General features: G+C 43.4%; 1 protein-coding gene across 1 annotated transcript in view; it reads right to left on the bottom strand.

Moving 5' to 3' along the window:
* Positions 1-20,179, bottom strand: part of kcnb2b (potassium voltage-gated channel subfamily B member 2b) — a 98,619-nt gene extending 78,440 nt beyond the window's left edge. Inside the window, exons 1-2 of the mRNA XM_033638861.2 lie at positions 19,825-20,179; positions 17,968-18,677 (exon numbers count right to left, since the gene is read on the bottom strand). Of these exons, the coding sequence (XP_033494752.1) occupies positions 17,968-18,552 (585 nt within the window). The 5' untranslated portion in view covers positions 18,553-18,677; positions 19,825-20,179. The remainder of the gene's footprint in view (positions 1-17,967; positions 18,678-19,824) is intronic.
* Positions 20,180-22,903: the final 2,724 nt, after the last annotated feature.

Below are 22,903 nucleotides of genomic sequence, written 5' to 3'. Positions count from 1 at the left end.
TTTGCTCTCTCTGCCTCAGGCTTTTCTCATTTGCACATGGAAGGGCAGAGAGGTGTACTCTCTCCGCCTTAGGCTTTCCACGTAGGCACCTTTCCTGTATAAGCCCAAGGAAAGTATAGAGGCCCCAGAACAGAGCCATACTGCCAAATATAATACTGCAAATTTTCTTTGACTAAAGTGGCCCTGACTGAAGTGAAGTTGAAAGGGACTCAGACACTGATGAAACACATATTTTTGACCAAATACAAACTTAAAAAGATGTTCAGTCATGGTGCGTTGTTGAAAGTAACAGACAAACACAGGCCTGTGACGATTAATGAGCATCACTTGAGCGGTGACTCGGCAAAAATGTTTCTGCTCAAAACTGTTGCGTTGTCGCTTGTAGCGTGAACGCAGCATTCAGAGAAACTACTGAGCAACATCTTTCACATTTAACATAGTCATCTGACTCACTGTTAATAAAAAAAATATTGATTAGCTCAGCTTCAAGTTTAAGCAGCAACCAGTATTTAAATTTATGTCGACCGCCACCTGTGCCTGCCCATGTTCTGATTTTTGTTCAGCCTGGAGACAGAGAAGCCAACCGGTCCAGATTAGGCTGTGAACCCCGGGCAATGCACAGTGTCCCTCAACAACTCTAACCCTCCCCCATTAAGCCTCAGCTTGGCCTTCTATTAGACAAGCTAAACAGACAACCGTTTTAATGAGCCCGCCTTTGGCCCTGTATAGCCTTAATCTGATATATGCCAGTGATGCTAATTGATTCACATTGATGCACGTGATTGTTGCGATGACAGGCAGGCGGAACGTCGCAGCTGACACTATGTTACAAGGCTGTAAATTTCTGTCCTCTGACTCTGTAGTGTCATCAGAGGAGATTAGGGTAGCAGCACATCAGGTCGGGGGTGTGTCTGCACCGTCAGACAGACAGACAGGAGGCTGGATTTATACCTCTCGACACCAGAGTTAATCCTCACAAGAAGACAGACTTGGGCTTTCAATTAGGAAAAGAGTAATTTGTGGAATTTTCTTGTGTTCAGCAAGACAAATTACACGGCCATGATTAAATCTGCTGCCCTCTTAAACACGGCGAAATGGTAAACATTTTTAAATTAATATTTATTAAACTTTTAAACTATTAAACATAAACAGCATTCCTCTGTCACAACTTTCCACTGCCAAAGTGTGTGCTGTTTCTCCAGGCACATTCCTTCAACTCTGAGGAGATCCATCAGCTGTATAAACCGTAAACTCCCAGATATAAGCGCAATCTCGAGTGGCGGAATGAGACAAAAACAAGTAAATAAATAAAAGTTTTAATGTTAAATAAATTGACATGTCGAGGGAAACACAGATAAATATTAATGTTTTGATGAATACATTCCTGTACTTCTTCAGCTGCCTGAGAGAGAAAGTGATCTTTCAAGTGAGCAAAATTGCTGTCTAAGGAATGGAGATGAAACTCACGCCATGTTATCTTTTCGGTCTTTTCATCTGTCTTGTTTGAATATTCCTCAGTCGCTCGGTGGAGACTGTGCATACACGTGTATCCGTGTGTGTGCTCCTGTGTTCTCGAGACTGCTTTAAAATTCAATTAATATGCCTTCTGAGACGAACATACCCATACACACACAGGCACACGCTGCCAAAAGGTCACCGTGGAAGTGCGTCACGTTATAAAATTCCACATTTTAACCGAAATTAAAGGGCAGGGTTTCATCAGCTGTGACATGTGAAGAAAGGGAATAAATACATATTGAAGTAATAACAGAGGAGATGAATCATTCATCCAAGGGTGGATGATTCACTGCCTTACCCGCTTTAATGCCTCACATTATAATCCGCATTAGCCTTTACCCATTCACAATGCAGCTATACGTTTAAATAAGACCTCCTAATCTCTCCCCGTATTCCCCGATGCTAAACACTGATGATAAAATCTAGATTTCCAGGTTATATTCTCTGCATGATTGCACGCTGCTGTTTACTCTCTCCTTTCTGTGTTTCGCTGTGCTGTGGTGGGACTGGCCACCTTGTTGGTATTTTTAGAAGTGCGCTTTCCTTTACATCTGCCTCTAAGTGTTACGCAGTTTAATGCTAAGCTTTATGGTGTCTATCCATGGCATAAGATGACTTTTATGGCAACATTAATGCAGTTCTAAAGCGGTATTAGTGTGATCCAAATAGAGCGAGACGACTTACTGTACAGTGGGTGAAAGCAACCACTCAAAAAGGCGAGAATAGCAACACTGGAAATGTGACAAGGGCCGGTGCTACTTTGCCTTGTATCAACAGTCATCCATCAACATTAGTATTGTTATTCGCTTTCAGGCACCTTATTCAATACCTTGGAACAGGAGGCGAAAACTAGGGATGCTTAAGAGTGCTAGGTGGCCTTTAGATACTGTCACACTACTTAAGGGGGATTTATTGCAAAACAAGTATACTCTAAAAAATCTTTAGTTGGGTGTTTGCCAGAGGCTGCGGCCAGCACCGGTAAGTCTGCGTGCAAGGCAGAACTGACTTCACGAGAGTTTGGCTGATTCATATACCAGCGTACATTGTAAATTAAATACATATAGGTGGAGAAGGCCCATAAATGTTTATTACTTTTGTATGAAAGTGCATCGGGAAAGATAGAAAAGAGGAAATTTAGGAGGAAACAAGTGATTAGGGAGCAAGGGTGAATGACTGGAGGACACCAGGGTAAGATAAAGAGTAGAGAAGAAGAGGTAAACAAGCACATTTCTCACCAGAGATGTGGATAATCAAAGAAGGGTATAAAGAGAATCAACTTAGCGGTGAGTCACTGAAGGTGAATCACATAAAGAAAAGAGCTGAGCTGCTGTAAAAGTAGCACCAAGTTCAGAAAAATAAATATAAGGAATCCAGACATAAATAAACAATATCTGCCGGAGCAGAGGGAGCGAAACAGAAAATATCAGACACACGGAGAGCGTTTAAAAGCAGTGCAACCAGAGTGCGCCTGGCCAGTGGTGTTTTTTGGTTGACACCTGCACTGTATGTACTACACAGCCTTGTGCTCTGAAATACAAGGAGACAGTTGCGCCTGTCAACACAGTGGTCAATACCTGAGAGTCATCCTATCAATTGGCAAGGCTTCAACCAAATGTCAGCACCCAACAGACCAAAATCTTCCCTGATCCTGCAATAATGGAAGACAGATCCTTCTTTAGCTGGCAGCGCTATAAAAACACAATATGTGCTGTGATATGTTTGACAGCCCTTCATAAAACGTCCAGAGTTACCAGTCTTGTTACACACATGCATGTTTGACAGCAGACAAAGGATCAGTCCCACATCTGCACATGGACCTGGGAAATCACAGAAGGCAGAGTGACCTTTCAGGTGTGTCCGATGCTGATCCCTTGGCCCACTGCTTGGCTTTCTGACATTGACACGGGTCACATGTGCTGAGTGTGTCTTCGTCCCTGTGTGCCCTCGGGCCTGCTGGGTCTTTCCCTCCAATGGCAGTAAGCTGATTACAATCACACTCGGAAGCAAAAGGACTGTATCAATGCCTCTTGTCACCTCACCTGACTAGACACACAGATGGACAGTTCCAGTTGAGGGCGTGTTTACTCATGTGTTTGACTGATTTTTAATGAATGGCTTGGGTACAAATTAAATGGAAGAGGAAGAATGGAATGAAAAGAACTTACAAATTAATTCATTTTTTTCCTAAAATTTCACACCCTGGCTGTTAGGGGGATTAAAGTTGTGACCTTTGGGTTACACACAGATTTCAGTAACTGGTGGAGATGCTGCTGCTTTGAGGAACTGCACTAAATTTAGCCATTTAATCAACTCTTTGTAATGTGAGTGTAAAAATTAGAAAGACAAAATTCCATATGTATTTGAATACTAGTGGTGTAAGTAAGTGATGTAAAGCAGATATAATGTTTACCACGTCCATCATCTTTACTTAGTATGTTAATATCTGCTATGTAGTGGCAGGCCCATTACCTGTGCTGTTTGACCACGGGGGTCAGAGGGTACAGATGACCTCGGCACAAGGCGGGCCATGCAAAGGTCTTTGGTTAACCATTAAATGGGTTCAAGTACAACAATTTACCTACTGACTAATATCACTTACACTACAAGTTCTATTTATTTAAATGATAAATAAATGTAGTGTAATTATCATGACATATTTCAGCTTGTCATCTGATACCCCACCCCCTGCAGTTATTGTGAAAATGGTGCAGTCCAGTTTCGACTGCAGCAGGTTTGCCACCCATTGGTACCAACCATGTCATGCTATCTTGTCGGGTAAATAACGCTTCAAAAAGAGAATAAAGATAGGCGAAGGAAGATGGTGTATTTGAATATGTCTGCAAACTGTACTTACTCATGGAGGGCATTTTTCTTTCTCTCCTTGTCTTGTTTTTAAAAGGCGAAATAGGCCATAACTGTCACCATCTTATTTGAAAGAATTTTTTCTCTGTGTTTTAAAATAACTCAACCTTTTGTGCTTTATCATATTTAATAACATGTAACAGGGTCAATTATACAGCAGTAATATGTGTAACAAAGTCAAATGTGCACTTGTAATATTAAGTGTTATAATTACACCAAATTTGTTTCAGTTGTTATTACCTGACACACTTAGGCCTCCGTACTCAATATGTGGAACGTTTGATACTCAGTTTCTGTACCCCTACGTTCACCTTTGGGGGTACCCCACCTATGAAGAGGTGTCTCCCGCCTTACCTCTCCTCTTTTGCTGTTGTGCTCTGTAGGCGAGGTAAGCCACATTGCTCTTGTTTTAGTGCTGTTAAGCTGTTTATAAGTTCATTTTATGGTAACATATTCCCGTGTCACTAAATTTGTATAGAGTTTGTTTGGTTGAAACTGACGGAGGATTTTGTTTTTACCTCTTGCTGTCAGCTGTCAGGAATAAACGGAGATGGCCTACAAAGATATCCACGGTCTGGGCCTCTTCGTATCAACACAACGCAGACAACACTAGAGTCCACTGGTTACATACATGTTTGGAAAACATAGTATGGCCTGAATGGGGCTATAACACTGGATCTAGAAGTGGTTGTTAGAGACTCCATCTCTGTCCCTACAAGTTAACGGCAAAGAGCTTATTTGAAATTGCACAAGTTGGTATTAAAGCAAAGGTTGGGTGGCGGTGGTGGAGAGGTTGTGGATAAGGGGCCCAATTTGGAAAATTTTGTCCCCCTGGTCATAACTCCTAATGGCTAGCCTGTTAAGCGGTAGAAAAAAGTTGGGAATGATAGGACAGGTGGAAATTTTGACCCGCTCATGGCACTAGAGTAAAAGTCAGGGAATCACCAAAGTTATTATGCTTCATCCTCTGGACATCAGGAGTATCTGTAGTTTATCTGTAGTAGGGATATATCCACTGGATCAAAGCAGTGGTCCGATCAGCAGAAAGTAAAACATATTCAAGTAAAAAAAAACCTTGAAATAAGCAGAAATACTGTATCTCATCCCACAGGCAGAAAACCTTAAATATTGTGCTTAAACTTTTATGACTGAATATGAGAATCCACTATTTAAGATGAACCTTATGCATAATGGATGTCAGATATAGGAGAACTGATATTTGAGGTGCATTAAAGCATGTGAAGCGTGGCAGAGTTACTGTGGTCAGCTCCGAGGAACTCCTGTGGCTCAGCAGAAGACGCGGGAGGTCCACACACACAACAAAGAGCAGGAGATATAATAATTCCTTCTGTCACTTTCCCGCGGTGTGGGGAGACAGCAAACAGCTGGCAGCACAGCCCACAGTGACGCCAACAGCATGATGACACAAGAGAAAAGCGGAGCCAGAGAGAGGGGACGACGGTGTATGAAAATGGAGGCGGTCCAGCAGAGGAGCTAAAATAGGAAAAAGACAGGAAAAGCTAAAGAGGAGGAGGTGGTGAGAGGGACATGTGAAGAAATGCGTTTGCCCTATAACAATAGCTTCTGCTTCGTCACCCAGTATCCATGAAGCAATGGCTGAGAGGTGGCTTTAACCCTTCTAAACCTCCCACTGATCCGCGCAATCCATCTTTTCTCTTATACGTCCTCGGAGGCTCCTTCGTTGAGCTGGGGTTTTTAATTACTGTCTTCTGTCCTACAAAACTGAGTCCCTGCTCTGCCGCTGATGCTCTGGAGACCCTCTCGTTGGCCTTGAGAGCCTGGCTGCAAGAAAAGAGACACCACTCTTCCTTTTTCTTTCGCATAAACAGCAGCCACTGAGCTGACTTTGAACTCCGCCACACAATAGCTGGTAATTTCAGAGTCAGTGAGAGCTATTAAAGCATTTGGTCGAAATGACACAAACGGAAAATGACCAAAGACACTTCATGTGGGAGAAGGAAATCATCCCAGTAACGGAGCGTACAAGTTAAAGTCAGTGAGACTGACCTGATCCGCGCTGACACTCCACAGCACAAGTGTCTCCCTTACATTTGCATTAGGGGTTGGTTGTGGGGGCTGAGGTACCAGCTGCTCTGCCTCTCACACAGCCTGTATAGAGATGAATTGCTCCCTGGGTGTCGATAAGTCATCATGGCACACCATGGTCACCATGGAAACTACGCAAACACGGCATTTCCGAGGAAACAAGTAAAATGAAGTTGATTACACACTCCTTTTTGTTTTTTTCCCTCTTTAAGAGCTCCTTGGAGGGTTTTTCTTGATCAGGGGAGACTGCCAGGGCTCCGAAGGATATCCCTTTTGTTAGCCAGGACTCTCTGTATATGCACCACTTGGTTTAGCTCCTCCGCAAGTCATTTTTCAAGGTGTCTGTATTGTTTGTATCGCATGAAAAGCTGCTCAGTTTTTCTATCAAGAAGCAGCAGAGCACCACCACTGCTGCAGGAAGTGGGGACCCCTGAGGAACTACTTCTCTGACCAGAGGTACTGAATCACAAACATGATTGATAAAGAGCCAAATGTAAAAACCCCACAATGAATACCAATGCAGTCTCATATCACTGCTCCTATGATGGAACGGTGGGCAGGGTCACAATTCAGCTTTCACCACATAAGTAAATAAAGCAAGAAATGCGGAGGGGACGGGAAAACAGAGCGGAGAGATGAAAGGGTGTAGGGGGTCGGAGATATGAGGGGAAATGGAGGATTGTAGGGCGATGGTTGTAAAAAAAAAAAAAGGGAATGTAAAGGGAGGCTATGAAAGCAGCTGGGGTGGTAAACAGGAAGAGGAGAGGAGGTGAAGGATATTGAAAGAGAGAAGGCATGGGGAGAGTGAGGGAGACAACAGCGTGGCACTCACTATGTTGTGGCACCCACAGAAAGCTAGGTCAGCAGTATTTGAAGGCTTTCGGATAAAGAGGTGTGTGTGTGTGTGTGTGTGTGTGTGTGTGTATGGGCATGCTCGTTTGTGTGCAATACTTACGGAGGGCATTAACGTGTGTGCCATTGTATGTATGTGCAGAGGCATGGAAGACCGGCTGTGATAGTGTGTGTTTGTGTGCGAAGGGGGTTCACTGAAGCACGTAATAGAGACCTGGTGTTCGTAGCATTTAGAATGATGACTCTCTGCTCGCCACCGTCCTCTCTCCCCCTACTTCTGATGCCTCCTGGGACAAGGGGAACGGCAAAAGACAGGGTGAGCAAACCTCACGAGTCGGCGGTGGAGGTAATGAGCAGGAGGACGGGGAGGAGATGAGGAGCGCAAGAGGAGGAAGGAACACATTAGCCTCTTACCCAGAGTGTCACTCAAGCTGGCAGTGCCAGCCAACGCCGCTCGCTGCTGGGCCACCGCCACTCCCAGCCTTCAGTGGGATTTATGTCTCGCTTTGACGGTGCTCAAACCTGGGGCTTTTTGCCAGTTTACATCTACTGGACTTTTTGCAGGGTGAACAGGCGTGATGTGTGCGACTCATAGAGAGTGTGTTAAAGAGGCTATAATCACTCATTTTCTTTTAACAATACATCACTACACTCATAATGATGACCCCACAGACAATTAACTCTTCTTTATAGTCATTGTTTAAGTCTTCAGGCTTGCAACTTTACTGTTTTGGTTCACTCTAACCACTCACATTTTTGGCTGTAAGGGAAAAAACTTCAACTGTACACTACCAGCTATTCACCAAACAGCAGACAGATAAAGTTAGTGACTATCTGGTGGACATAGCGGAGCATTTAGCAGCTTAAGTGCCACATATCTCCCTCGGGGGTGGGTGGAGACCAAAATAAATTTAAAATAAGTAAATATTGGACTAACATTCATCAAGTCGACACAAACACAACTCCAAATGGATGTGCAAACGTCCAAGTGTTTGCTAACAAGTTGGTCATCAGTTGGTGTTATGTTCACAACTGGTTTCCAGGCAGGGTACACTCTGGACAGGTCACCAGACTATCACAGGGCTGACACATAGAGACAGACAACCATTCACACTCACATTCACACCTACAATTTAGAGTCACCAATTAACCTGCATGTCTATGGACTGTGGGAGGAAGCTGGAGTACCCAGAGAAAAAACAGATTGACACAGGGAGAACATGCAACCTTAGCACCACCCCAGGGAACCAGGAATCCTCTTGCTGTGAGGCAACAATGCTAACCACTGTACCACCATGCCACCCATAAGCTGATGATAGATAATCAAAAACATACAGGTATGTGGAGATGTTGATTCAGTAAGTGACAGGAATCATAATTGATTAATCATTCAAGTTATTCATCAAAACAAAATGCCAGACATTCTCTAGTTCTGGCTTCTGAATTATGAGAACTTGCTGCTCTTGATGGCTCTGCACCTGCATCAGCTGTGGCCAGAGGGATTGTGATTTCGAGCTGTCTGTCCAGTCGTACATACCATTCTTGTGAACGCAACATCTCAAGAACACCTTGAGGTAAATTTCTTCAAACTGAGCACAAACGCCCACTTGAACTCAAGCATGAACTGATTAGAATTTAATGGTCAAAGGTTAAGGTCACTGTGACCTGGCATGCATCTCATTCACATGAATGCGATATCACAAGAACACCTTAAGGAAATGTCTTCAAATTTGGCACAACATGAAAAACATGAAAAAAAAGTCTGCATGTTATAGTTCCTTGAGTGCAATTTATTGGCACATCCGCAAGGGACATTTCAAGATAATGTTCTTCTTCAGAGGAAGTCTGGCTGGAAACGTCACTTGTGGATGTGCTAATAAATTGCACTTAAGGGAGCTGCAGTGTGCTGACCTTTTTTCATGTTGTTTATTGCTATGTTTTATTGATCCAGCATCTGCCTTGAATGTCTTTGGGATGTGCACAACTACTCTACTTTTTCAAATTTGACACAAACTCCCACTGGGACTCAAGGATGGACTGATTAGATTTTGGTGGCCAAAGGTCACTGTGACCTCACAAAACATGTTTTTGGCCATAGATCAAGCATTCATATGCTAATTCTGACAAATTTTCAATGGATTTAAACAATGATATCTTATATCCAAAAGGTCAAAGGTCAACATCAGTGTGACATCATTGTGTTAGACAAAACACATTATTCAGCATTAAAATCAGGAACAGAAGGGGAGACATTTGGTCAGATACTGAATTGGTGACACTAATCTTGGGTGTTCACCTTGAACTGTGCTGATTGTATAGATCTTCTGTGCTGATGTGTGTGTGTGAAGCATCCACATTTTTGAATATGTGCCTTCTGTACAGCAACATCTACTGTCAGGGATACATGTGAGTCTGGACAAACATGAGTGTTAACTGTGACTGCAACAACCGTGAAGCCGTAATTCTAGTTTTCTCTTTTATATCAGAATTAAATATCTTTGGATTTGGATTGTTGATCAGACAAAACAAGTGAATTAATGATCTCACCTTGGACTCTGGGAAATTTTACACACTAAATGATTACTTGAAAAAGAATCGACGTCTTAACTGATTAAGAGAATAATCCTTTGTTGCAATACTAGGCATAACAGATTTGTCCACTTAGGAAATGTGAGGGTGTATTCTGGGGATGACAGTAGAATTACTAATGAGGTTCCAGCCATCAGGCTTCTCACACCATCTGGTCACTCATTAGCCTTGGCTTGTATTGGCCATGTTGTTTGTACTGGACTTGTGCTATAGAGTGGTGAGTTCCCCTTGTTCCCCTCAAGTTACACTCAATCCAGTTTGGCTTGTAGCTCCCCCCCGTCTCTATTCCTGAAAGCGTGTGAATAATATAGTGTATATTAGACGTGGCTCGTGCATTTCACTTAATGATGTCTTCATTCATGAATCACTACATGCATGGTCAAGTGCAATAAGCCTTCAGACAGGCCAGTGGGCTCTGTTGGGACACCACTGCCGCTAAGCTGCGTCCAGACTGTAATTCCTCTGCATGCGAGCTCCCGCTGGTAATCATGAAAATGGAAGAAAGCAGCAGAGGGCTGATTGTGCAAAGCAAAGCAAAAAAAAAAAGACAAGCGGATGGATGTGTGTTGTTGCAATTACTGCACACATTAATAAACAAGCATTTGTGGAATTATTAAAAATGTACGACGGCATGTTTTCAACAGATCAATTTTAAGGGTCAGCAGCATCGATAGCTTTATCTCGCTTCATCTCCAACAACTTCCTGTGCCTCACTCCAAATGTTCCCTTTCAACCCTGTGGGTGAAGCTCACAGATAACAACGCTTTAGTGAGATCAATAACGGGCTGCAGTGTCCTAACCTCCGCTTCATTTTAAACATGACCTTGGGGGACCTCTGCTGTTAAAGCCAAATGGGATCCAGTCAGGCTTTTAAGAGTGAGAGATAATCTGACACAAACATTTTCAGAGCATTTAAAATTAAGAAGTGTTTTTATGACATAAGTGTTGATAACGTCCCCTGGGTATCATTTGCAATATACATTTTTACTGCTCTTCATACAGTGGTCCATCAACACAATCAGGAATCAAATGCACACAGTATGGGTATCAAACTGAGCTACAAGACTAACTTCAAAGTACTTTCAGTGTCTCACAGTCAGCAGATATCAGAATCCCGGCAAACGTGCAACACTGTTGTTATGAAAGTTGATATTTGCTGCTTAGTAACATAACTGTGAATTCAAACAAGCCAGCTAAACTGTGGAGAGTGGAAAGTGCTCTGTCCACTGCTCACACCCCTCGTGCAGTTTGTTGTCCATATGAGGAGAGTCGTGTTTAGAGTGAGTAAAAAGCAGAGCAAACTAGTGAGTATTTGCTGTGTACACGACAAATCAACCAGTTTCCATACAAACAATATACGACACAGACATATACTTTAAACAAATCAAAACAGCTGGAGTGTGTAAGGGTGCATTTGATATGCTTTCTCTATCATTTTAACGCCAATAATGTTCTGGGCTGATTTTAATTTAAGATAATCCTTATGTTGCAGTTGACTTCCAGAGAGCAAAGAAAGACAGTGATGGACTGAGGGGACGGCGTTAAATTGCGTCCTGGAACATCCAGATGATAAATGCCGCTCCCTCTGCCTGTGCAGGCTATAAGAACTCATGCCACCTATAATCTAGGAGGTTCTGTCTTATCTGATTATGATTGTGGGGTAAAGAGGATTTAGGTACTGGTGCCTAAACGCTAGGCTGTACTGATTAGAGGCCCGATGGAAGGCTTATGTAACCAGGAGGCTGCAGGAGTGGAGAGGGTGTGCTCTACCTATATGACAGACTCCTCTGCTGCGATGCATCCTGATAAGTCACTAGGGGCCAAATAAGTTCATGTAGTTCAGTAATAAGTATGGAGTAATGATCAGCTGCCTCTTGCACAGACGCATTCCGTTGACTTATATACATTGAGACAGGCTCTGACCCACAGACAGCAAAATCTGATTTCAGCAGTCAATGTCAGCATCCAGTGGGCAGGCTTTTTACGGAAACAAGCACAAAATAACAAGCTGAGAACACTTCTTCCATAACATGCCAATGCTATCGATTTAACCTTCTGAAGACTGACCGCAATCCATGCGGCGATGAAAGCATGATGATGAAAAAAGTGGATCTAGTGCTTCAATTTGACCCCGGGGGCACGTGCTGTGCAGAACATTTGACTTAACGCTGACTAAAGGCCTCTCCTTCACTCTCCCTATCCCCACCTCTCTTCATATTTGACTCTCCCACTATCAGAAACTACATCAGCACACACACACACAACACCAAATGCTTGCCTCAGTGCTGTAAAAGCCTGGAAGGAAACAGACGGATGGAGAGTTAGAGGCTGTCTGCAGTGATCTGACACAACAGGCAGCTGTGTGCTCCATGAATTTGCTCCCGTCACTCTTAAAGCTGTGCATTAATATTTCCACTTCTGCTGATTTTATAAATCAATCAACAAAATATTACAGTGTGTTGTGCATTTTGCAGCTACTCCACATGAAGACAGATGACTATGACATTCACAAAACTGCCTTTTGAGGTGCCTGTTACAGTACCTTATCATGCTACAGCTTCCTCACATTGTGTCATCATCATCAACAGTGTCTGTGGTGGACTGGCTTTGGCTGCTTCCAAGCGTGGGAGGACCAAACAGCACGAAGTCTGCACCCATGCAGGCCCATTGCTCAGCATTCCCAATAGCTAGACTAGATTATTAGATAAAGGGGAGAGTAATGGTGCACATCCACATTAAGAGCGAGCACGAGGCTGGACATGGCTGATGTAGGGAGGGAGGGGAAGGGTGGGGGTGGGGGTTGAAAACCCAACTTGAAATGTCTGGCAAGTAGAAACATTGATCTCTTTAAAATGCTCTGAATCCTTGGCCATTATTTCCCCCAGCTGCCCAGACTCTAAAGTGAAGAAAACCTAAACAGGAGGGATGTTTTCTTATCTCGAAGCTTTGCATGAACACAAATCAAAACAAAAAGATGCTGCTCTTGCAAACCACGCTATACATATATTAACACAGAGCACTGTAGGCACGCATGTAACGTCTAATAGCATTAATTTATGATCCTGGGAACAGAGCCTGACTCATATGTTAACGTTGAAGCTCTTACTAAATCACTAATTGTGTGGCGAACGGTTGGTCAGTTCCTGATATTTATTACGCACGTTCTGCATATCGTCATGCGTCTCTGACTACGGAAAGAAATGCATCTAATCACGTTTCCCGTCACGCTGACAAAAAGCACAGGCAGGGTACAAACTACATTTACATACATGCACCAAGATCTTTGCAGGAGTGATGCCAGGTAACGGTAATACATTTTACACAGTGAAATATAAAAGCAGAAGTCACTGTAATTTAGTCTCCTTACAGCACTCCAGCAATTTGGATATGGCTTCCTTTTATGAGCTTGTGCTAAGTGTATTTGCTGTACAACTACACCCGTGACTCATTGTAAACAAAAGAGGGTCAGGGCTGCACAAATCCTTCTGGCTCAATATCAAGGATGACACGTTCTACTGGATTAATAGAAATTATAGCCCACAGTAAGGAAGCAGAAGCAACATCCAGCTGAGGTTTTTTCGAAGACATGAGAGCCACTCTCATCTTATATAATTTAATAGCACATGGCAATATTTTACCAGTGGCTGAAAGCTGTGGAGACACTCAAACACAACAGACATGAGGCACTTAAAGGGACAGTTCACCCCCTCAAAAATATATATTATTCCTCGTACCTGTAGTGCTACTTAATAATCATGATTAGGGCTAGGTGATTTATCCTAAAAATTATATCACAATATTTTTAGGCTATATCTCAATACACAATATATATATATGGATATTTTTAAATTATTAATTAAAGCACGTCATCAATGCTAGGACCAGGAGACAAAATCAAACATAGTATTTCTGACCCAATACCTTCTCTAATGCGACAAAGCTGAAAGGATGACTATTGTTTTGTTTGTTTGTTTTTTCAGAAAACTAACACAATGAGATTTTTGATCAATAATCATCAATAAAGCATTAAAACAAATAGGAAAGTCTGGTAAATTGATACATCACTTTACTGTAATGCAGCCTTTAAAACAAGGGAAAAAACACCACTTATGCCACATCATGATACAACGACATCCAAATCTAAGATGATAGATTCTGTCATATCTTGATAATGATATAATATCTGCAAATGGGCCAGCCCTAATTTACATTGTTTTGGTGTGAGCTGCTGATTGTTGGCGATTTTGGCCATAGAGATGTCTGTCTTCTCTTTAATATCGTGAAACTAGATGGCACTGGGCTTGTGGTGCTCAAAGCACCAAAAGAATACATTTGAAAAACTCAACAGTAATGTCTCTTTCCAGAAATCATGACCTGGTTACCCAAGATAATCCACAGACCTTGTTGTGAGAAGTTTCATGTAGGAACTATTTTCTTTCTGCTGATCTATGCCCACCAACTGTATCAGTGTACAGAAGGAAGTGTGCATCTACAGCTAGCTCACCTAGCATCACTGAGCTAGCTAACATTACAGCTCAGCCTAGGAGGACGCCATTATTGTTTTCATCAGTCACTAGCACAAGGCTCTCATCCATGAGTAGATGCACACTTCCTTCTGCACAGTGATACAGTTGGTGGTTGTAGCTTGGTAGAAAGAAAATAGTCCCTACATGAAACTGCTCACAAGAACTACTTTCTTACTATCAGACGACACCTAACAACTGTATCAACTGTATATTTACTGAGCTACAACTGTAAAACTGTGCAGAAGGAAGTGTGCATCTACTACTAGCTCACGTAGCACCACTGAGCTAGCTGACATTACAGATCAGCCAAGAAGAACACTGTTTATGTTTACATCTCACGCTGACACGAGCCTTCCTTCCATGAGTAGATGCAAGCTTCCTTCTGCACAGTTTTATGGTTGTAGCTCAGTAGAAAGAAAATAGTTCCTGCATTAAACTGTTCACAACAAGGTCTGTGGATTATCTTGAGTAACCAGGTCATGATTTCTGGAAAGAGACATTGCTGTTGAGTTATTCAAATGTACTTTTTGGTGCTTTGAGCACCACAAGCCAAGTGCCATCTAGTTCCATTATACTGAAGAGAAGGCAGACATCTCTACGGCTGATATCTCCAACACTCGGCAACTCACACCAAAACAATCTAGATTATTAAAAAGCACCACAGGTAAGAGATAAAATATGTATTTTTGATTTGGGGGGTGAACTGTCCCTTTAAGAAAGACTGCTCTTGTTATTCTATTTTTAAAAAAGTTTCCAAAACAGGACATGATGAAAATTCAGCCGAGGTTTTCAGGTGTGAGCTCCTGCAGGTGTACACACACAGCTTGCAATATCTTGTTGTGACATGAACTTCTCACTTTTCCCCCTGGACACCTGTGACAAGCTGAGCACCAGATAGAAGCGGACACTATCCAACCACCCCCCCTCCTCCTCCTCTTCCTCCTCCTCACACTATGAGGTCACTCAACCAAAAGTCACGCAGTAACACAGAGAAGCCACTGCATTAGCCAGTGTCCTTTTTGTTTTGACCATTTCATTCATTATTCATTGGGAAAGGTTTGCAAAGATCCAGCTCAGCATCCTGAGGCGTAACTTACATGACTGCATCTCTTACATCACTCTCTCCTCTCTTTCTCTCTCTCTCTCTCTTGCAGGGCTTTCCTCTGCCACTATCTCTTCCGTCACCTCTCCTCCTTCACTTGTGGCTTTCCTCGCTCAACTCTCACCTCCCTGCTCCTTCCTCCAACCAGTTTTTCTTGATGAAATGTGTGATTAGTTTCAATCATTTCCAATCTGCAGGGGCTTGCCAGTACTTCCAGAGCATGCACGGCTGTTATTGCTGATGAATGTAATCCCAGCTTGATTGACCCTGCTGAAAAGGTCACTCCTCTCATGCTTAACCTTTATTTAAGGGCAGAGAGGGCCATAGGTGCCACAGAGCGGCACAATGGGCTCTTATATCTGATTAAGGCAATGTAAGAGAAAGGGAGCGAGAGAGAAAGAGGTGGAGAGGGAGAGAGAGAGAGAATATGCCAGAAGACACTGTGATTGCATTTGACAAAGGGCTCAGGTTGCTTTGTATAAAAGCGCACGGCAGTGTACCAGCCTAGTAATGGCATTTGCTTGGTCAAGGGCTTTCAAGGGTTCTCACTGCACCGTGCGTGCCCCATAAAAGGCTTCCCTGACCTCAGGGAGCTGCCATCTGACAGTGGAGCAGCCTCGACAGTCTATTTCCAAATGTTCTTTCAGCTGTGGATAACCTTAGTGCGATCGCAAGGCTGAGCCATTAGAGTCACGTTCAAGTTCTCCTGGTAGAGCACTCAGCAGAATGTCAATTTGAATTAGGGGGGGGATTTCCCTTTAAGGTTTCGCAGGCTTCCCCCATATGCTGGTGAACAGGTCAGCAATACCGAGATGCGTCTATAGAACGAGGGACTGTATTGAGCAGGTAAATCACTTTAAATATCACACACCCTATCAAATTACCCAACTGCTGTCACCTGGGTTCGCCTTAAATTGGATATTGGCAGCCTCCTTATAACTGATTCTTGTGATATACAGCTCCTCCGTGGGGGCTGGGTACAATTATTAAGCTGAGGCGGGATCCTTGTCAATCACAAATCACTAGTTGATTCAGGGAAAACAAGCTACGCAGGAATAATACAGGAAGGGAGGGTAAACACAGCAGCTCTATTAAAGGATCTGAACCTCATGTAGTCAGTGTCATTACCATATTTTTGCCATTTTTAAAGTGGGCTACTGCACTATAAATTTAGCACAAGGCATCAGGGGTTTGAAATTGAATCTAGCAGGATATCCAAACTGTCTAAACCAAAAGGGAAACGTCCTTTGCCTCAAGAGGAGAGGAGAGGAGAGGCGTCAACAATGCACCACACAGCATATACAGCACTTTAGGAGCTGTGTGAGGGGATGATGTTAGTTTGATCACACACACACACACACACACACACACACACACACACACAGAGGAGGATCCTGTGTTTATGATCCTCTGACATGGAATATAATCCCAGGCCAGCCCTGCCCTGCACTGCCACGATGATAAGATCAGGATACTGGAGACCAAAGGTAAATTACCAGTGATTGGATTTCGTCAAGGTTGACCTACCTAATTGAGGAGCGAGTCAGAGCGGGATGGGACGAGGTGGAGGAGGAGTTAAAAAGAGATGTCATCATGTTACCAAAGACAGCCTGGACATTGCTACACAGTCATTTGATTTCTGTGAGATTTATCATCCTTGCATGAAAACTGCACGTGACCAATGCAGCAGTTTTCCAAACATGTGGTACGTGGGAAGGGAGAAGCACTCGTCACTACCTCGTCAAATCGTATAAAAGCGCCCAAGGTAAATATAGTAAAGGGCTCGAGAATCAACAGTTTTCATCGATACACCTGCAACAAACTTTTGACATCATCCACGTCGTCTCTCTGACTCATCCAATCAGTGAGTAAGACTGACGCGAGAAAATAGACTTCACTGTGTCACAAGTCCCTGACAGATCTAGTCTACACTGACACACTTTATCCCTGCAAAGAAAGCAACACCAGCAGCTGACGCACCCACCAATTATTTTGTCAAAGCAAATGGAGTCTAAATCCAGCTCCTGCAGTGATTCCACCACTAATTTATACAGAACTATAAATTCTACTTTCCATTATATTTGCATGCACATCACACATCTACTTCCACTCCTCATCGTCTGCTTCTGTTCTCCCATTACATCCACACACATATTGTTTCCCAAAGTCTGCAGCTTTCTCTGTATTTAATCCATCCCCTAACAACTGTTGCTACTTACGAAGATGGAAGGCAGACAGATGGCACAAGAAAGCACCTGACGAGAGTACAGTGCATGCCTGTTTAAGATTCAAATTGATGAACTTGTGGTTATTTTTTTTACAGGTGGGAGTAGGCCTTTAATAAGTGCGCTTGTAATGTGTTATGATCCAGGCAGAGTGTTGGGCTTTGAATGCGATCGGGATATGTGAGATGGGGGCGGTGTGATCACACTTCCAGATTCGGTTCCCTACCTTGGCAGCCACCGAGGAGCTGGGCTTCTCCAGGAGATCCCACAGCTTCTTTCTCTTGTCTGGGCAGCAGGTGTTATCAAACTCTCCCTCTCCCTCCCTCTCCCTCATTGTCTCTGCCTCCCTCCGCAGCTCCTCATTCATCTGCTCCTTTTTCTGGTGGTAGCGGGCCTGGCAGCAAGACTCCAGGTAGATTTCGTCAATCCCCCAGTAGTCTAACTCCTGGCCGAACGAAAGGGCGCACATCTCCTCCATCATGTGTAATTTGCCTGTGCGGTAAAAGTTCAGAATGGAGGTGAAGGCCCCCGGGTGCCGGTCGAAGAAGTACTCGTTTTCGTTCAGGCTGTAGTCGTCGCAGACTTCCATCAGGGACTCGTGGGTGTTGCAGTCTCGAAGCTTGCCCAGTCGGGTTCTGGGTAGCCTGTCCAGGGTCCGCCACAGGACTTCGTGATTCAGGCCCCCGACGTTAAGGCGGACTCTACGGGAGCGGGCTTTGGTGCGGATGATGTCGATGGGCTCGGGGGGCAGGGAGGGAGCGGTTCGGATGTTGGTGGGCTTGAGCCCTGCTGGTCCAAGCTTCTCAGCCATGGTGGAAGTAGAGACTTTTTGGGGAAGATGTTACGATGACACAAAAAAAAAAAGGGGTAAATAGAAAAATAAAGTCGAAAATGTTTTAATTATGTTGGATCTTCTTTAGGCAAGTCCCTCCATGGCTGAGAAAACAAAAGAAACAGTTTGTGAGATGACTCAGTGACCGATGACACACAAGTTAATTACCACCAGTATCGAAAATTGGATGTATCACAAAATGTTCTTTTCTTTTCTGCTGTGTTAAGCACATTTCAAGGCCAATAAATAAATAAATAGCTGAATAAATAAATAAATCGGTTCTTTTTAAGCACTAAGACAGTCACCTGTTACTTTGAATTGCCAGTCAAAAATAGTAACAGCTGCACCGTACTATTGATCCCTTCCATCACATTTCTAAGAAGGTGTTAGGCAGAATCAATGATTTTGTTTTAACAGTCAATATGGCTGCTTTGCTTTTCACTCCGCTCCAGCTCTGTTGTGGCTGTAGTGAGGCAGTGAACTCCTGCTGGAGCACTATGCAGCCTCATCAGTCAAAAAAAGGGGGACTCGGTGGTAGGTCAGGAAGCAAATGAACTGAAAGAAACCTTCATATTCATTCATGTCTTCTCGGTATTTGAATGGAGGAGGTGTGTGTGACAGCAATTTCTGGGGTCTCATTTAACTTGTCATTTTCAAATACCCTTTCCCTTGCTACTCTGGGTCATTATGATCACATTTTCTGAGAAATATGACCCCTTACACATGAGAAAAGGCAGTGTGTGGAGTTATAATTTAACAGAATGATTAAAATGCCCTTCACACTTGGAAAAATCCTCAAAATTATATATAAAAAGTTGCAAATATCAGAGTCTTTAATCATTTATGGAGAAAGGTTGCCTTTTTGAATTTGGAACAGGGTATTCTTGATGTTCTTGAATGCAACAGTTTTTGGTTACATTGACACAGGCTGACAATCTGGACCAAACACTGGCTACAAAACAGCCAATTTTACTATGCAAATAATGAGAATGAGTAGATGTGTGTGGGGAGGGGTGTAAAACGGCACCACATTATGAATCCATATGTCCTGACTTGTTCTGCAGTCCTATAAATTCAGAAAGCATTGCAGACCTGTTACGCTGTTGTGTGTTCAGTGAGGTTTTTATAATGCAACACCTGCTATGTAAATCAGTCCAAACAATCCGCACTTGCAACGCACGGATTTTTAGATTTCGACTTAAAGTATCCAAATTAAAAGAAAAAATGTCAGAACAATAATCTGTGCCTCACCTTGCCGGGATAAACCACCTTTTGCATGCAAACTCCTCTTGTTCCTAAGGGAGTAGAAGATGAAAAGGGAGCCGGGATCCCCCTTTAGTCAAGCGGCCACGACTGAGGAGAGCACTCCGCGGACTCCGCGCAGAGAACGCGCGTCCCACATTTTGTGTAAATTGAGTCGAAGAAGAGGAGAAGAAAGGTAAAAAGCGTGTATGCCTTCCTCTAGAAGCGATCAGTGCAACAGAACCGGCGCTGGTTCGCCATCGGAACACTGTGGAAAGAGTCCTGCCTTCATCCAAAAGCTCGTAGAGACTGAGGCTGGCTCTGTGAATCACTGTGTGCTGCAGACGTCGTGCGCGTAAAAGGCAACGGGAAGGAACGGGATAAGCGAACTGCGGAGTGTCCCGCTGTATACTACACAAGGAGGAGCAGAGGGGTGCACGCGGGCTGCGCCACATCCTTGAGGTGGAAACCTGTAATATGCAGCTTATATTAAAGCAAAGCAGCTCGTTGCGTTTCGAGGTGTGTGACTTGGAACTGTGGCTGTGGGAGGACGCTGAAGTGTGGACGCAAAGAGAGTTGATTATGAGATATCATAACATTAGGCTGTAGTACAAACACACACCCTCACACACACACAAGCACACACACACACACATCTCTATAAAGGCTGCTGTAGAAATGATATGAGGTGCACACTTTGCCACAGGCCACTTTTAGTGAAATGACCATGAAATGCTGCACAACTGATAGAAAATTATTATATTTACTCCAATTTTGCTTCTCATAAGAACAAAACAAACTGCTTCCTCCACCCACTCACTCTCACACTCCAGCACTGTTGCCAAACATCACAAATAAAACAGCTAAAACCTGAAAGGTGACAACTAAGCAACCATTTCAGTGAGTAACCTGATCCAAGAAGACGGCCGAACCCTTTTAGTCTTGACCACTTGAGAGAGCAGTGGGCAGTGATAAACTCCTCCAGATGCACCTTATTGCCTCCAAGTAATCAAACCCATCTTATCTATAAGCTATCAATATATAATGATCTCCCGCTCCCTGGTCTTAAATGAATAAATAGAGATATTAAATTATGTATCCCTTATTATACCTCAGATCGTTACCTGCACTGCTGGAGTGTTCACTCCTCTCTCTCCATCTCACACTCTCAGTCCACATGCGTAGGGTTCAATACAGCAATGTGGAGCTTATGTGTCGGTTGAAGATTTCCCCTTAGCCAAGCGTTTTTCACCAGAAATTTGATTATACACTGCATATGTGTAATTGATTTCCTTGCCATGTTCCTTCCTTCCAGTGACAAGTGATCAATACTGCCGCATTGACTAAGCGGAGCCTCTGTGTGCACATATACTGTGTCTTAACTGTGCGGGCGCAGTTGTTTGAAGGTCAAAGGCTTTGGCACTGGACAGATGTCACATGTGGATGTGCAGATATGCATTTATGGCAATTACATATGGACCTTATGAATTATTTGGATGTGACTTAAGCTCTGCACAGCACATATAGGCTGCCTCCATCTCTGCCATGCAAATTTGATTTGGATATAGCAAGAGGGTTATAGGAGTTGGGTAAAAAAAAAAATGCATCTAGTTTATTTCCAGCAACACAATGTTTACCAGACAGCTACTGCGGTTCATTTTCCCACAGCGCTGACATTTATTTGACAGTGCTCAGGAGCAGCGGAGCATCCCCCTGACCCCTAATTGACAGACGTAAATTATTCTCTTGATGACAACAAAACTGCTGATGACACCGTCGTTAATTACTTAGGGTTCAGAAAAATGATTAAGGGCAACTGACTGTGTCCTCTGTCATTGATTATTATCAAACTGACAGTCAATCAGCCACCCAACTGAGTCATGATGTACGAGGAAGCTGTGATGTTGGTGCAAAATAATCAGCAGAGCAGGGCTGTGCACCACGGCAAATATGCTGTGTGGAGTAATGTCATACTTGGTGCTGTAGATGCTGCCAGCTTTATACTAACACCACCTTGCATGCACGGGTACTCTGGGGAGTCGAAGCCAGCCCGGGTCCCACCATGTGGGTGGAATAACTCTAGTCAGCAGCTTGATATCTGTAATTACTAACTTTCCATATAGAAATATGTTGATGCACTGCAGGTTAAAAAAGACTACAAAATTATTTTATTTCTTCCTGGAGGGTGTTCACAGAGATGAGAGTTGTGCAGGTTTTTTTAATTCCTGTGTACTATGTGGGCATGTGTGCTTGTGTGGGTTGTTGCCATGGCAACCCAAATTGTAGCATCATGCTGAAGGAACACTTTGGGCCACGGAGCCAGATAGACTTGCGAGCTAGTGTGGCTGACAGTGATTGAGTCAACTATTTTGGTCAATTAACCTTTGCTGTCTGTATTTATCAGAATGTATTATACACGCTGACGGTGCTAATGTGACGTGATGATGGAGACTGAGTGCCATGCAGAAGTTTTCAACATCACGTGCCGCGCATAAAGGCAGAGAAAAGTAAAGACGAACTCAGGAGCTAGACCAGCAGCCACCTCCAGCTTCTCTCTGCCTCTCTTTGTGAGCGTGTTCCCATCAGTCCCTCTCCAAAAAGGGTTGACTGACTACACTGGCTGCCTCATCCCTGAGCCGTCACTGCCTGCTCTATTTTCCCTTTCCAATTTGTCATAAAATGTGTCCACTCCATCATCCAAACAACACCGCAGACACACTCGCACCCCACAGCTCCTGCTTCTGACGCTGTCAGCACATAAAAGAGACACACCATCATCTGTTCATAACGCCTTTATTAGAGAGATACACTAACTACTGTCCTGGGTGTGAGTGTGTTCGCGTATAGATCAAGAATATAAAACTGCCATTGAAGTAGGGTGACCATATTTTGATTTCCAAAAAAGAGGACACTCGGCTGGCCGCTACATAGCCTACTTAAATCATACTCGCAGTTTACTCAAAGATGCCTTATAATTTTAATATATTTAAAATTTATATGTATGGATAGAAAATTCAGTTATATTACAAAATAATATCTCTCAAAGACAGAAATTCAGATAGGCCCCAATAGGGGACACACACACACA

This window comes from Epinephelus lanceolatus, chromosome 20 (genome assembly GCF_041903045.1).
Source record: "Epinephelus lanceolatus isolate andai-2023 chromosome 20, ASM4190304v1, whole genome shotgun sequence".
Classification (NCBI taxonomy): Eukaryota; Metazoa; Chordata; class Actinopteri; order Perciformes; family Serranidae; genus Epinephelus; species Epinephelus lanceolatus.
This window is presented reverse-complemented; position numbering and strand designations above follow the sequence as displayed.